The sequence below is a fragment of the Rhamphochromis sp. 'chilingali' genome (assembly GCF_963969265.1).
Source record: "Rhamphochromis sp. 'chilingali' genome assembly, chromosome: 10".
NCBI lineage: Eukaryota > Metazoa > Chordata > Actinopteri > Cichliformes > Cichlidae > Rhamphochromis > Rhamphochromis sp. 'chilingali'.
In genome coordinates, this window is record NC_137937.1 from 25554361 (window position 1) to 25572109 (window position 17749).

Here is a 17749-nt window from a genome sequence, read left to right on the forward strand (position 1 = left end):
GGCTGGCACTCGCTCCTCGTAATGCGACATGGTGGCTCAGTAGTTGGCATTCTTGCCTTCAGCTAGAAAATTCTGGGTTTAACACTTGGTCCTGTTTTATTGTGGATAATTTGAATGAATATTCCTGCACACTACAGTCTGATTACTGTGTCTAAGATCAAAATGAATTAAATAAATCTGCAACATGAGGTACATGAATAAAGACATTGTGCAAAAAAGTAACAGTTTATCTATATTAGGTCTACAATTAATGTGCAGTAGTATGCAAAAGTCTTGAGCCACTCCTCATTTCTTCATCTGCAGTGATTTATTGAAAGGTTCAAATATACATGGAAGTACAGTATGGAAGGTCAGTATTTGAGATGACCACCTTCTTCATCACAGTCTCTCCTCTTATGCAAGCTTTCTTATGACATCTTCAAGTAGTTTTAACGAATAGTTTTCAAGCTTCTTAAAGGACATTCAAAGCTCTTCTTTGGATCTTGGTTGCCTTTAGTTTCATTTACTATCAAGATGATCCCACACTGCTTAAATAATGTTGAGGTCCGGGCTCTGGGGATGCCAGTCAGTGACTTATTATTATTATTATTATTATTATTATTTTTTTCCTTTCTGCCTGTCCCGTTTGGCTCTTTTGCCATCAGAATTGTTGTCTAAAGGCAAAGAAAGATGCCCAACGGATTTACTTTACCAAATTGACCATCCCAGCCTTGCCGTAATGGTCCATTTGATTCACCTTTTATTGTTTATTTTATTTTCACTTACTGAATACGGGACAGACTTGACTGGGGGAAAGAAGGGGAGAAAGAAAGAGGGAAAGAGAAACAGCTGAGAAGAGGGACGGGGGAGAAGGGCAAAAGACAAAAACCAACAGAATGGGCAGGAAAAAAAATGCATATATCGATCACCTGCTGAGAAAGAAAAAAGAAAACAAGCAGAAGAGAACAAGAGTAATAGAATAAACAACATCACAATGATATATGGGAATATGACAGTAAATACTAAATATTAAACATTATTGTGCAGCACATAAGATCAACAGAACACAGTGTGCTTTGAGGTAGGAGCCAAAAAGGGTGTAGTTTGTGGGTGTGATCACCCGTGTGTACACCTGTGAGCATGGACGCGCTTGTTTTTTTTAAAAGGTTCCTTCATGTAATGATCTGCTAGAGGGTGTGGGGGGGGGGGGCACAGCCCCGTCCTCCAGGGCATGAAGCAGGTATGGAGGAGATCAAGACTCCAGACATCCAGAGGCCCCCAGAACACAAGAGACCAAGGAAGACCAACAGAGGGGCAGCCGCGCCACTGTCCCAGAAAGAGCTGAGGAGAGTCCCAGATGAGGGCTCACTCAGCAGCCGCGGAGCACAAGCCAGGGGGAGTTGCAGTGACGCGCCCGTGAGCTCCGCCGGCAGCCAGCCGTGCCTGAGTGACCGAGCCCCAGGCCGAGAGGCCCGGGGCACCCCACCTCCGAAGTGGCCCGAGCGAGCCCCAGGCTCCAGGCCCCGATAAGCGGCCGCCAAGGAGTGAGCCGGTGTGTACCTGGACGCCCATCCCCGGACACAAAGAACCATCAACGCACCGATGTCTGAGGGAGTCCGCCACTGGCAGGGGAAGTGGTGGTGGGTGGAGATAGGCCTCCAAACCTTGGAGGGCCTGAGATGTCCCCAGAGAGGTGGCGCCTGATACCCAACCTGACATATAGACACAGACATACAGGCACACACAGATACAAACATCCATTCCCACCCTCATGCTCTCATATGCACTTACTCCACACTCAACCAACGTGGAGACAGACATAAAGAGACGCTGTACTAGAGCTGGGCGATAGAACGATAACGATATGTATCGCGATATAACTTTTACTCGATAGAGAAATTAAGCTATCGTGATAGACCTCGCCGCTCTTGTCCTCAAAAAAAAAAAAAAAGGTCAGCCAATCCAAATTAAGTAGCGCAGAGCCGAACCAATCACAGCCGCAGCGTCACGTCGCGTGACTTGTTACGTACAGCACAAGTGCCAAGCCGCACGTGTGTTTGTTTGGGAAGCAGCCAGCGGGTAATGGAGCCAGCGCGTAATGGAGGAAATGAGTGTGCCGACTAGAAAAATCAACCGAGCGTGACCGAAGAGAAAACAGATGATGGTTCCAATGCCGGAGAGATTGTCGAACGGAAGAGCCATAGAAGTTCCGTAGTGTGAAGGTATTTCGGCTATTTCAAGTCTGACAAAAAACAGAGTAGCGTGCACTGTAAATTGTGCCGAAAGCAAGTCTGGAAATACAATAAACTGGTGCATGCGTCACACTGTGCGCCACGTTATTGTTTCGGTGAAATGAATTTCTACAATACTGTTACTGTTAATTCTACTCTCTGCAGTGTTTAAATGCTTACATATACACACAGTTACTGTCCCTCCACACATACGACTCGGTTCTGCTTCTATGCCCCAGCTTTGTTTACTTTTCCCACCGAGGCTTCTAGACTTCTGATTGGCCAACATTTCTGCACGGTTAGGAATCTAGCGCCACCTGCTGCTTTGGCATGTTCATAGCAGCGTTTTCCTTCATTTCTGCCTTTATGTGTGGACGGGATTATTTTTTAAAACGAAAACGGAAAATCTCCGTTTTCAAAAATACCCGTGTACGTGTGGACGTAGCCTCAGTCTCTGACTGGAAGCGCTAATTCGTCATTCGGCTTTTGTCAGACTAAAGTAACTGTTAAAACTGTTTGAAAAGCTAAGCTATACAACAAGGAGAGATTGAGAATTTCCTTTTAGTTCTCAGTTTATTTGATATTGACAAAAGTTAGTCAGTTTTGTCTGATCTTCTGTAAAACAAACTAAGATTTATTTTTAGAATTAATATTTTGTTTCTAAGTGGAATTGACAATTTAGTCTGTTTCGTTTGTTCTGTTTTGAAACTTAAACGCTTTAGCGGCTGCCTTTTGTGTAGTTTGCAATATTTGCCTTTATTTATCTGAAAAAGTCTCATGTTCCTTAAGTACATCTACCCTGTTGAACTTATTATGGGAAATAAATATTTAAATAAAAACAAGCTGCTGATTATTTCACATTTTACTTGTGAGCAACGGCACATTTAAATCTTACAAATATAGTTATTTGGCTTATATCGTGATAGATATCGTTATCGCCTGAAATGAAAAAAACATATCGTGATATGAAAAAATCTCATATCGCCCAGCTCTACGCTGTACACACGATCACACTCCCCAAGCGTACTCTACAAACCGGGTCTAGGTACCCTTGCCCCTGGAGGGGGGAACTGCACCCAGACCCAGGTGGTGTTACCCTTTTCCCTGCGGTGGGGGGAGGCAGACCGCCCTGACTCCGCAGCAGCAGGGAGGCCCCACACTGCAGACCGCAGTCGGACGGCCAACTCCTCCTCCTAGCCCCCCCGCTCCAGCAGGTCGCAGAGAATGGGGGTGAGAGAAGACTCCAAACCTCCCTCCACCCGCTCATTGTAGGGTTGATGCATGTGTGTTCTAAGGTGCATTTAAAACCCAGGAGGGCATGGAGCTACCTGCCAGAGAGCAGCAGGTAAGCGCAGTCCCTCCTGCTAGCCCTCAATGTCTACGTGTATTTAAAATTGAGAGGTGGGCAACGACGCCAGGGGTGGGGTGTACACCCTGATGGTACTTTGGATTCCGTGTATCGTGCCCACCCCCAAGATCCTATATGTATGTGTAATGAGAGTGTGAGTAATGTGAATGTCTAAGTTGTGGGATAAAATTGAGGCAGAGGCAGCCAGAAGGGGACGGGGGGGGGGGGTAGCCTCCTCTGCACCCTGGTGACATACCCCTATATCCAGGAATGTTTTTACTACATTGGCAGGGTGTTTGGGATCATTGTCATGTTGAAAAATGAAGGTGTTGCCAATCTGATGCTTTCCATATGGTACTGCATGATTCTTAAGAACATGACCATCAGATACTGTTCATGTACAAGAACGTCTGGCTGCTTGGAAGTAAGAAATGAAAGGTGGTTTAAGGTTTTTGCGCAGTACTGTGAAAGCAAAATTACTGTGGGGCAAGATTGTTTTAAAGTAATACTGAAATACTGTACTCATTTATCTATAGACGCTTTCAAATGTGTCTGTTTTTCTATATTAAGTGCTGCCTTTGTCTTTTTGTCAGCTTTATTGTTTCATCTCTTTCGACCTCTCTACTTCCTCTGAACAGCTTTTTGATTGGTTTGTTCGCAGTGCATTATCAGAAGAGGAGAAGACGTCATTGCGTGCTGGTCTAATCACAAACTTCAACGAGCCTGTCAATCAGGTGAGCAGGGAAAATAAAGAGGGAGAGGGAAATAAACATGTTTGATCATTGTATACTGATGAATAAAACACTGATTTTGATTGAAGTGCTTTTATCAAAACCAGATAAGTTACAAAGGATCTGACTGACAGCATTAAGATTTTTTAGGCTGTCACAATGCGACTCCATAGAATGAGATTTGAAAGTGATGAAAGCTGCTAATTTTGCATACTGGGACTTAATTTGAAGTTTCTTGATAGACATTTTTTTGGGGGGCTGTGTGGGGAAGGTTACAACAAACAAATAATTCAGGAGTCAAGCAGCGTAATACATCTGTCCCAGGGGGTACGTGGAACTTGGCCCTAAATGATGGCCATCCATCTTGGTTTCTACAGGTTGTATGTCCCTGTGGGACAGCTCTCGAACATCAGGACTGATCGGGTCCATATGGCAAGCAATGAATACGATTTGGACACCATATGTCTCTCTAGTCACAGCCTCTCGTGGAGTCCAAATTTCATGAGGGTGCTTTATGCTTGTGAATGAGAGAGTGAGTGTAACTTGTGTACAAATTGACTTACTGATGCTTGTGAGGATGCAAGTTTAAATACTGAACTGTGTACTGCAAGACGTTCTGAGATAAATCTTTTATACAACCATAAGAACAAAAACTCACGCAAGGTTTTCACATTTAAAAAAAAAAAAAAAAAAAAAAAGAAGCTATTTGGAGTGTGTTCAAATAATATAAAGAGTTTTGATTTTTATCATAAAATGTCCATTAAGTCTTGAGGTATAAAGTGTCTTTTTCATTTTGAGCTTGAAATTAATCTCGAAGTATTGAGTGTCTTACCGGCAGTTTGTGTTGGAGTAATGAGTAGACTTGAGCGATATTTGCTCAGCTGTTGGGCTCAGTGGAAAGCCAATTTAAAAAAAAAAAATATGAGAAGTGAAGCTGTTACCAGATCATGTGATGCACATTGCAGATATAGCTCAGGCACAAGCACTCTATTTTAAAAATCAACTTAATCCATGCAACTGATTCCCTATCTGTCACCAGATGCATGTACTATGTACACTGTGTTGACTGTAAAAAGTTTGATATTCTGTGTCCTATTTGTTCGAGCTACTTATTTTTAAAAGAGAACTACGTAATAAAATTCCCATCAAGTTTGCTCCACCTTCTGCTGTGTTTATGCTTTGCCCCTGGTCAACTTCTCTTTCCTGCATGTATTTTTTTTTCTTTTTTTTTTTTTCTCAACAGATAGCAACCCAGATCGCAGTACTGATAGCCAAGGTGGCCCGTCTGGACTGCCCCAGGCAATGGCCAGAGCTCATCCCCATTCTGCTCGAGTCTGTGAAGGGTCAGGATGGCCTGCAGCAGCACAGAGCGCTGTTAACCTTCTATCATGTCACCAAAACTCTAGCATCCAAACGACTGGCGCAGGACAGGCGGCTTTTTCAGGATGTAAGTCCACAATATTAGCTGGTCCAGTGTTGATACAAAATTCTATTACAACCTTTTTGTTCTCCATTGCTTCTTATTCTTATTCTTAGTGTTTTTTAGCTGTGTTTTGCTCTTTATACATCAGTTGTATATACCTGAATAAAAGGTTATGTTAGGTAAACAGTGAAACTTTCTGGATTTTTATACGTTGCAGGTTGCAGACTCCTGCTCTCTGCAATATAACTTTTTTTTCTTTGTTGCTATTTTTTTCCTCCTTCAGAAGATTTTGAAAATGAATAGATGAATACTAAGATTATCCTGAGACTTTTTAGGTTTTGTCTCTACGAGATGCTGTTTAGCTTCTGTTAGAAGCATGTTAAATACAAGATTTATAGCAAAAATATTCCCTTGTCATACATGACTCAAGCATGGTTGACTTGTTTAGAAATGGTTATCAGCGTTTCCGTGTCTTTGTTGATATTGCGTTGAGACAAATTAACTTTTGAGTAAGTATTTCTGGTGTTTCTGGTGAACACAGCGTACATTATACAATATTTTTCTTTCATGCTTGATTTAAATTTGAGTTTAAAAAAAGGCCATTTGTGGAGAGAAAGATTTTAGAGGAATGAGATGATCAAGCAGAGGGAAGATGGAGACCAACAGAGGGTGAAAGGACATGAGAGCAGTGGCTGAGACCAAATAGTTGGATGCCAGGCAGAGGCGTCCTGTATGCCAAAATTTCTGCCCTTAGGCAACACAAGAAACAAAGGCAGCCTGAGCCCCCATTAAACAGCGCACTCATTTAATGATGCACTGATGACTTTGACACTGAATCTCCTCTCTTCCTCCTCTCCTCTTTTTTTCCTCTCCTCCTCCTCTCTTCTTCTAATAATCATGTGTATACTTTGTCATACAAACATTTTGCTTATGCTGTAATTATATTCTCGGATAGTAATTGGATAGTAATTCTAAGACTGGTAACGCTGCTGAAAGATTAAAAGTATCACTGTAGTGTTGGAGGGCCATTAGGGAGAGGACTAATTCAGAAATCGGGTTCGCCTTAGGACCTTACAGACCTATACTTAAAGGCACCTTAATAGTTTTTAATTTTTTTATGTTCTTTTTGATTCATGGGGTAGAAAATGCAAACGGCAAGGATGTACTAGTTTTTTTTACACAGATGTAGCACAACGAGGAATAAAAAGGGGGATAAGAAGGTAGACTACAATGCACCTGTCGACTGGAGTAGGTTGTTATATTTTTTGAATGTCTGTAACATTTGGAAACTGTGTATTGACGCTTTGATGCGATTTACCTGTTGTGCATTCACAGAATGTAATGAAACTGTAAAAACCCATATAAACAATAGCGTATTAGTCTACTGAAACACCAAGACTGAGGAAGTCATGAGAACAATATGAAGTTGTTTTCTGAACTTGGCTCATCACTTTTAGGCTCCATGGGTTGGATTAGTCTGGGATCTGAGGAATGGAAAACGACAAGCTGTAGAGAAATCTCTCCAAAGAAGAAACTTGCCAATCTTGCGGTTTCTCTAAAGAATATATCAAAGCCTATGCTGTGCTGTCAAAGTAGGGATTTCTCTTTGAACAGCCGAACATCAACTTAACCACTGATTCTCAGATTTTTCCCACTTGACTCTTGAGTGTTACCAAGAGCGCAAAGTTCCTCTGGCTAGAAGTTGCTTGCTTTCCTTGTTTGATATATGGTGTTCACAATTTTCCACAGAGTAATTTTAATGTGGGTTTGTTGTTTATCTTAATCAAATAGCAAAGACTTGACTGTTATCCCACTGCAATGTTATTGTCAATTTTGAATGAGATTTAATGGTTAGAATCCCCCCCCCCCCCCCCCCCCCCCCACACACACACACACACACACACACACACACTTACTTACTCTCTTCCTTTGGCAGATTTGTTGGATGTTCTAAGCAGACATTGTCACACTTGGCTGATAGAACTGAGTGCTTTTTATCTACCTTTGATGATATTGTTTCGCTATCATGGAGGGCGAAAGTGTAATTGGTTTGAGCCCAAATAATACTGAGACTATAATTGGAAGTTCATTTGGAGCTAAATTAGACCTGTTATTCACAGGTCCATCTAGGGCTGCTCAATTAATCGAATTTTAATCACGATTACGATCTGGGCTTTCAATGATCATTAAAAATGACTGAGCCGATTATTAGCCCCTCCCTCATTTATCCGCGACACCTTAAAGGCCGGTCCGTGAAAATATTGTCGGGCATAAACCGGTCCGTGGCGCAAAAAAGGTTGGAGACCGCTGATTAAGAGGACCCGAGGGAAGCTCGGAAAGCTAAGCAGAAGTTATTTGGAGAGTGACTGCCGTTGGTTGAAAAGAGTTAAAAAAAAAAAAAAAAAAAAACTTCAGTGGTGTTGCACACTATTTTATATTATTTTTTTAAAGTCATTGTTAACCATTTAAAGCCGGTCAGAGCAGCACGCTCCGTTTTGTGTAACTTTTTTAAAATCCCTGTAGAACCTGAACCGTGTAAGCTAGCGCAATAATTTGTTTTGCATATGAAACCGGAGGAGTTGTACTTACATCTGATGCCATCAGCTTGTCCTCGGTCACGGTTTCGTTCCACATATAGCTTTGCAAAAATTGCATAAAAAGCGCTTGCAGGAACAAAAACATAATATTCCAGAAACACGCTTTGCCGTTCCTATCAGCTGTTCGTAACACTTCCCAAAGTGAAATGATGCACATGCTGTTTTCTTTGCAAATTTGCATCATAGGATTGTTTTTTGTTTTTCCTGCAGTATATAAAAATTGCTGTATCTCCAAAATAAAACTATGAAGACACTCAAAATAAATTTCCTGTGGTGGGAAACTATTTTTTGCAACTTTATTGTATTTAAAGTTTTGAGGGATAAACCTCTTAAACTTCTCCAAGTAGAAATATATGTAAACAAAACAAAAGCGATTTTCAATTTTTTTTTGTAGTTTATTGCACTTTTTTGCAATTTATGTAATTACTATGCACTTAATGCATACATATTATTAAAATATGGGCTATAACAGTTGTATTGATGTATAGCAACTTGAAATGCTCCCACAAATGGCACTACAGCATGTACAAAAAATAAATAAAAATAATATAAGCTCTGGTGGACTTGGTTCTATAGTAGGTCTTAAAGGGTTAAATAAATATCGTCAAATAATCGTGATCTCAATTTCAGTGAAAATAATCGTGATTATCATTTTTGCCATAATCGAGCAGCCCTAGGTCCATCTTTCCTTCCTGTTTGTTTGAGTGTATCACCAGCAATTGAGTTTCTGATGTTCCATGTAGGGACACGCCGATTTAATAGCCGCTCGCCAACACCGACCTTGTTGTCACCATATCAACAAATAAAATGACATTTTCTGATGTCAGTGGCTGATGTTTACCTGTGGTCACATTAATTTACTGGCAAAGTGATCCAAGATGGTGTGCTGAAGGGAAATTTTTAATGTTAATAAACTAATAAACAATAAAACAGGTAAATAAAAACAAAAGTAGGTTCTTGTACAAAGCTACACTCATATTAGCCCAGAATTTCTTGCGCATTTATGTTGAGTGAAATGACCTCAAATGCTTTCGAGACCCAGATTAACCCAGGTGTGCCTGACCAAAATGTTAATGTGTATGTTGGCAGCTGGCATCGGGCATCTACAGCTTTGCATGCTCCCTGTGGAGCCATCACACAGACTGCTTCCTCCAGCAGATCTACGCCAGAGATGAGGCTGCGGCACTCAGCTCGCTGGAGAGGACACTACTCTCTCTTAAAGGTAGCAACACTTGCACAGACACATGCACGCATGCCACAAACCTGCATTATCATGCAAAGACATGCAATCACCTATTAGCACAACATGGTAATCTAATCGTCATGATCCCACCATTTGATTAAAAACATAGATAATTGAACATGCAAACATGGAAGTATTAATATATGCAGCTACTTAGTGAAACACTAATTATGAGGAGATGTTGAATATAGTTAATTTTTAATTAGTGAAAATCCTGCATAGTGATGTTTTTTGTGCTCCTTTTAGTGCTTCGCAAACTGACAGTCCATGGATTTCAAGAGCCACAACAGAATATGGAAGTAATGGTGAGTCTCAAGTTATTTCAGCTGTGGCTGCTTTAGTACCTCTCATATTTGGGAAAAGCTGATATTTTTCTGTTGGTGTTTTGGGTCAAAAACGACTCCAATCACAGCGTGCAAAATATGGATGGCCACGATGATTGAAAGTGCCTTGAGCCTTGTCTCGGTTCAAAGAGTCCGGAGCTCTTCTCTCACTTCTAGTGTGAAGAAAGTTTGACTCCATGAAACTGTTAATTCAATTTAGTTTAAATCTGGTTTAAAAAAAATCTTTAGCATGTGCCTGGATAGGGCTTTGGTTTCCTCATGGCTCAGAGTTAATGGAATCATTTGCACAAACTGTCCCAGTTCTTTGAACTCCAGTTTCATATTCTGAGTATCTCCTGTTTGGTGAAAGAATAATAATGAATGCTGAACAAGAATAATTGATAAACCATGTTCCTGGTTATTTTTTGAAGGATTAAGGCTTTTTGAATTTGATTTTAGCCAAGAAAATTCATGCTTGGAATTTTAATGTATTTTAAGTACCAAAATAAAATGGAAAACATTTTGGTGCATTTACCTGTTCTGTACCTAAACGAATTGTATCTTGAGCACATTGTACAGTCCTATAATGCTGCTAACTATACTGACGATAATTATTTTTTTATCAGATAACCTTTTCAGTATAGCAAATTGAATGCACTTAGGACTAAATTATCTACTAATGCAGTGAAAAAATAGATATAAACCTTTTAGGCTTACTGATTTAAAGCTTTCAGGTGCTACTTAACATTCAGTGAAGGTTACATAGTCATACACACAGTGTGATTAAATTGACAGATCCCAAACTGTTGTATTTTTGTTCTCTGGTCTTTTTTTGAAAGCACTGAGTAATCACCTATGGTACAGGCTGGAAAATGTTAGTGAACCTCTGTGTTAATGACTTCCCCAAAAGCTATTTGGAGTCAGGGTTTCCAATTAAGTAGATTAGATTGGAGGTGCGGGTTGTATGTTGTTGCACTCTGTGAAAGTAAAGGCAGTCAGTAACAACTTTGACATTAAAGATATGCTTGAAGCTATCCAGAATTGCTGGCTATTAGTAATTTATGATATACATATATATAGGTTCTGTCAATCTATTAAAGCCAGAACAACTGAAAATTAAAAATAAATGTTAGTTGCCAAAGGGGAATTCAGTTTGTCCTTTTGTCTTTGATACAATGTAAGTCGTCACAAAAGGTCAACGAGTCATTAACATTAAAAATGTGGTCTGTTGTTGCTGTGCCGTTTCTGTCTTTGTGCTTCTGCTGTTATGTTTCTGTCATTTCTGATTTTTATTGCTTTATTTGTTTTTTCCTGCTTTTTTTATGCTTGTAGATGGCAAGGACATTTTTATGACAGAAAAAAATGTTTACTGCGCCCTGTTTCTCCACTAATGAGACGACAACTTAGCCTCCAGGCTGAAGGTTATAAGATGGTCACAATATTTTCATTAAACGGATGTTTGCCTCATGCTTTCACTGGTTATTCCAGCTCATTGTAGTGTTTTAAAGTAAATATTTCATATTTAATTTACATTGTTGCTTTTCTTAGTAATTACTACTTTAATAGCTGTTTTCATTCTCCTGGTGCTGAATAAACACAGGAATATGCCTACCTTGAATCTACTTAGGCAACCATGTTTTAATATAACTCACTATGTTAAAATCAAGTTCTTTAAAAATATTAATATTAGGCTCCAAGTGTGCACTGGAAGAAGTTCTGTAATCTTTTAAAAATAATTAGGCGTTGAAGGTTCTCACAGAAACAAGTAAACAACATAATGCCATTATGACTAAGCACAGAGTAACTATCTTAAACTGTTTAATGCTGTATTTACACTTGGAAAAACAGTGGTTCGAACCTGACATGACAAAAAGGATTGCCATTGTGTACAATGATCTTGTTGCCTTTCAAATGATTGCTGAAAAGATGGGGACCAGGTCTGCAACTACTCACAGTGAGGTGCAGTCTTGCGATTGAATGGGGTCAAATTTGCAATCTGCTTGTGATAAGTAAAATTGGCAAAATCCTTTGTAAACGTGTTGCCGTCTACATACGCAGAAGTTCACATTAACTACCACATTAATTACTTACATTCAGAGTCCAGCCAGAGTCTTGTAGATCTCAAAGAGAATTCCCTCCTCTGATAGGGATGTAGCTGCTGTGGGTGGAGATTGATCTACAGAATGATATGGGCACTCAGCAGTCTTGCTTTTACAGTATATAGGAATATAATCGGAAAACAACCAGTTAGCAACCATTTGAGTCGACTCCCCTGTTGCACAGAGATGCGTCATAGCCAAGTTGTGCTTATTGGAGCAGACTGTCTCACATTGATTGCAATGTGTTGGCAATGGCAATTATTTGAAAAGCTGTCTCAGAGTGATTGCAGTGAGTCTGAGTCAGACCCTTGATTGTTTGGAGACAAAGGAAAAAGTTTCCTTTTTCCAAAATTTTATTCCTTTCTTTTTATTGGACATAACTTAAAGTTAATGTTGGGGGAAAAGAGCTGATTCAGAGTGGGTAATGTCTCTTAAATCAATTAAAAAAAACAGTTAATAAGAAATTACCTTTTTTTCTGAATAGAAAACTTATAGTTATTCACTCTTTTGCCATGTGTTAAACTTTTTAAACCTCAGCTCAAAAGACTGATGGGCAATTGTCACTACCACGCCGGCGGGCGGCATGGACACGCAAGTTTGTGAGTGTGATAACTCAAGAATAAGTGCACTGAGGAGTTTCAATTGATGTCATAGGTGTGTCTATTAGAAGGCTGAGGGGTAGCACTGGCAGTTGCCAGTATTTTTTAAATTGTATCTAGTAACAGGAGTCTAAATTGTTTTGAATGTTTTTAGCTACTGCTCCATGTTTTTTATTGAAGTTTGTCAGAGAGTTGTGATGGTTTATGGATGTGTCATGCTTATGTGTTGATTAGTTCTTTAAGAATTTGATGAGTTGTCACCTCTCATTTTGCTCTTCCTTTGATGATGGGTGTGATGATGAAGAAAACCCTTTTAATTCATACTGCATGATCTAATTTCCAGTTCCCTTTCAAGGTCATGTTTCTGTCAGGAACTGAAATGAAGTGTCTGTAGGTTACTGGGTTGCTTGAGTTGCTTCATTGATTTTGATAGCTGATGTGTGTCAAATGTTCTATAACAAAATAATAAGAATCATGCTATAAGATGAGCCTGATATTATGTGTATAAAGGACACCTTTTATATGCTATAACTTATGTTGATTGAGCACCTTTTCACATAATAATAAATCTGTAACCCTTGAAAATTTCTAGTTTTCTTTCAGATTTTAAGTCATCAGTAACAGATAAACTAATGCTGCTCGTTCCTGTCAGTCTACATTCTAGACATTTAATTTGTACTGTTTTGCTCAGGCATTATTATTACCCAACAATAGCTATGAACCAAAAAAGACTTCTTTTTTTTTAATATGTTGTGACACTCGGTTTTAACTAGGTCCTCTTCTTATGAAGTTATGAGGGCTCAAAAATACTGAAAAAATAAAAAAATGAAATACAGCAAAAATTCAACCCATTCATAGCTTGATGTTATAATTCTGCATTGTTTTATTAAATATACAAAAGTTGGTATAAAAAAAAAAAAAATAAAACAGTTAGCCACTTATGAAGTGGTCAGGAACTGACTGACTTTACATAGAATGATCCTAAAAGGCTTGGTTAGTTGGTCTTGCTGTAGTGCTCACTGAATATAGAGACTAATTTCTTTGTTCTCCTCATACAATAGTGTGGATTTGTTTTTGCTTCCAAGGAACAAAACGAAGTGGTGTTGAGCAATAGTTCTGCAGGCTTTGTGAAGGTCTTTGAAAGTTTTTCTTTGGACACTTTCTTTTTTGGTCATTTTCAGTCCAGTTCAGTCCAGTCCTTGTACCTGACCATTTTCAGAGGAGGTATTTTTGTTAAAGCCACTTAACGCTGACCTCTGAATCATTCAAGCTTTAAAAAACACCTAATTCAAGGGATCAACTAGTGTTGTGCTATACGAATAAATTTGATTTGATTTGTGTCTACACATGACAGATAGGATAGCGAAGAACAAATTTTAAATTGTGTCTTTTACTGAAAGCACATAATTTGTTTCCATTTATTTAGTTCAGTGCATAAAACACCCCACCAAAGATGACAAACTAATATTTTTGCACCAATAAGGTGATTCCCAAAGAGCAATTAGCTGAAAACATGATATATCATGGCATGGTGTGCAGTGCCCTAAAAACAAACAAACAAAAAACTGGTTCAAGTGGATGATAAAAGAAGTGAGAAATGGATCTGACCTTTCAGCTGATCCATCTACTGTTCACTGAAGCTTCAACAAAAATGGTCTCAGTTGAGGGGTGATAATCAAGAAGCCATTTGAAAGGAAGGGAAATAGGAAGAAAAGGTTTGAGGTATGACAAATTACACAAGAACTATACTGAAAATGAGTTCTAACTGGCAACAGGTCTTATGGAGTGATAAATGCGAACTTGAATTTTCTTTAGTTTAGATTGATGTCAGTATCTACAGGGGAGACCGAGAGAGGTACAGCACTGAGTGTGTACAGTAAAACACAGTGGAGGCTTTGTGGAGGATCCACCATCAAATACTGTCTGGAAAATGTTGTTGGTAGGCAATAGCTTCATTCTTCAGCATGGGGGTTATCCTAAACACACTGCCAGTGTAGTAAAAGCATATCTGCATAAGGTTAGTGGTTCGATGGCTGGTTGCTCCAGTCGATAAGTATCCTTGGTTGAGATACTGGACCCAAGTTGCTCTCCAATCTGTTCATTGGAGTGTGTGGAGTGTTAGATAGAAAACTCTTGGGTAGAAAAGGATTGCAAAAAGTGCATGTTAGAGCTGGGCGATATGAGATTTTTTCATATCACGATATGTTTTTTTCATTTCAGGCGATAACGATATCTATCACGATATAAGCCAAATAACTATATTTGTAAGATTTAAATGTGCTGTTGCTCACAAGTAAAATGTGAAATAATCAGCAGCTTGTTTTTATTTAAATATTTATTTCCCATAATAAGTTCAACAGGGTAGATGTACTTAAGGAACATGAGACTTTTTCAGATAAATAAAGGCAAATATTGCAAACTACACAAAAGGCAGCCGCTAAAGCGTTTAAGTTTCAAAATAGAACAAACGAAACAGACTAAATTGTCAATTCCACTTAGAAACAAAATATTAATTCTAAAAATAAATCTTAGTTTGTGTTACAGAAGAACAGACAAAACTGACTAACTTTTGTCAATATCAAATAAACTGAGAACTAAAAGGAAATTCTCAATCTCTCCTTGTTGTATAGCTGAGCTTTTCAAACAGTTTTAACAGTTACTTTAGTCTGACAAAAGCCGAATGACGAATTAGCGCTTCCAGTCAGAGACTGAGGCTACGTCCACACGTACACGTGTATTTTTGAAAACGGAGATTTTCCGTTTTCGTTTTAAAAAATAATCCCGTCCACACATAAAGGCAGAAATGAAGGAAAACGCTGCTATGAACATGCCAGAGCAGCAGGTGGCGCTAGATTCCTAACCGTGCAGAAATGTTGGCCAATCAGAAGTCTAGAAGCCTCGGTGGGAAAAAGTAAACAAAGCTGGGGCATAGAAGCAGAACCGAGTCGTATGTGTGGAGGGACAGTAACTGTGTGTATATGTAAGCATTTAAACACTGCAGAGAGTAGAATTAACAGTATTGTAGAAATTCATTTCACCGAAACAATAACGTGGCGCACAGTGTGACGCATGCACCAGTTTATTGTATTTCCAGACTTGCTTTCGGCACAATTTACAGTGCACGCTACTCTGTTTTTTGTCAGACTTGAAATAGCCGAAATACCTTCACACTACGGAACTTCTATGGCTCTTCCGTTCGACAATCTCTCCGGCGTTGGAACCATCATCTGTTTTCTCTTCGGTCACGCTCATTTCCTCCATTACCCGCTGGCTGCTTCCCAAACAAACACACGTGCGGCTTGGCACTTGTGCTGTACGTTACAAGTCACGCGACGTGACGCTGCGGCTGTGATTGGTTCGGCTCTGCGCTACTTAATTTGGATTGGCTGATCTTTTTTTTTTTTTTTTTTTTTAAGAGGACAAGAGCGGCGAGGTCTATCGCGATAGCTTAATTTCTCTATCGAGTAAAAGTTATATCGCGATACATATCGTTATCGTTCTATCGCCCAGCTCTAGTGCATGTATAAGTGAGTGACTAAAGCAGATTGAGCGCTCAAGTGGATTAGGAAAGAACTATATAATAACCAGTTTGGTGCATAAGAACAATGGAACACCAATCATCCTAGATTGGCCTCCCCAGAGCCCAGACCTCAACATCACTGAAGCAATGTGTGATAAAACCGACATAAAGTTCGGAGAACTGTCCTTTAAAACTACTTGAAGGCTGCAAGAAAACTTGCATAAGAGTTCAGGCTGTGTTGGAGAATAAATGTGGTCATCCCAAATCTTGACCTTCAAGCTCATTAGAAGTGTGCAAGCTCCCTTTTTTGCCTTATAGACTACATTGCCATTTGTGTACATGTTTTAATATATTGCTGTTCCCATTTCCCTAGCAAACTTTTAAAGGAACAAAGCGGTGGACTGATACTTTTGCACATTACTATATGCCATTGATTTTAGTGTCCAGTGTATTCAAATTCCACATTTTCAGAAGAATGAGCTGTGCAGCCATCTCTTCTAAGTTGGCACTTCCCCTGAACTCTGCTTAGTGTGTCACAGCTCTATGGCATCGTTTATGGAGTTCATACTTGTGGTCCCATTAAAAAGTTGTTTTACAATGAATCTCTTTACACATGACATGAGCGTTCTGAAAAGATTACGTTTGTTTTCTTCTCACCACAGTGACTGCATTATTGCAGAACTGCAGTGAGTTGGAAAATACTGTCTCTAAGAATAAAGAACATTGTCACTCTGCACACAGGCTGCCACAGTGATGAATTGTAAAACTCATTTTGCAGTTGATAATCTTCCTGGCTTGATTGTCAAACAATCACTAAAAGAGTGAGGATGCAATAGAATTTCAATAGAGCTTGTTCGACATAGACAAAAAACACTAAAGCTGGATGAATAACATCCAGGAGCTTTCCAGCATCTTGGTGTCACTCCATTCCAAAAAGTTCTGCATTAAAAAAAAGGCACATTCACTTGTGCCATTGTAAAACTGGTCTGTGCCCATATACCTGATCACAGAGCTAAAACATTCACTACTTAAATTGCCACTTACTGCCTTTCCCTTAGATCTTTTCTCAAAGCGAACTAGCCTATTTGACACTCATCTGCCTTTTTCATCTCCTACTTCTCACACTACTGCTGACATACCCATTTGATGGCTATCACTCTGTATCCATTTTCCATCTCTGTTCATTTTGCTGACATTTGTTTGCTTTTCTCCTCATCCTGTGCATTCTTCCCTGGCATTGCTATTAGCCTCATTTCCCTTCCTCTTTAGTTCTAGAATATTTTTTGACATGGCTGATTTGATTGAAAATTATTTTCCACCCCCTTTTCACAGTTTGTAATTTCCTACATGCTCCATTTTGATATCCTCCCAATGCACCTTGCCTATACCCCTCTGTCTAAATCCCACCATGAGCATATCGAACGCTTGCTGTGAACCGTGTTCTCTGTAATTTTCCACACTGTCTTCTGTGCTCCACTTGTGACACCCCCCCCCCCCCCGTTTCTTCACTCACTCTTTTTAGGACCTTTAGTTGTTGACTAGACTGTGTTGGCTGAACGCGTGATTAATGCCACTGCTGTTGACCTCAAGGGTGCACATTATTGCAGAACTAAACAGTTGTGTCTCCATCTATCATCTAATTTCCCATGCTAAGCC

At 39.5% G+C, this 17749-nt stretch overlaps 1 protein-coding gene across 1 annotated transcript in view; it reads left to right on the plus strand.

Annotated features, from left to right (window-relative positions):
- Positions 1–17749, plus strand: part of ipo11 (importin 11) — a 128014-nt gene that overhangs the window by 16859 nt on the left and 93406 nt on the right. Inside the window, exons 4-7 of the mRNA XM_080893946.1 lie at positions 4220–4292; positions 5533–5736; positions 9399–9531; positions 9799–9857. Of these exons, the coding sequence (XP_080750072.1) occupies positions 4220–4292; positions 5533–5736; positions 9399–9531; positions 9799–9857 (469 nt within the window). The remainder of the gene's footprint in view (positions 1–4219; positions 4293–5532; positions 5737–9398; positions 9532–9798; positions 9858–17749) is intronic.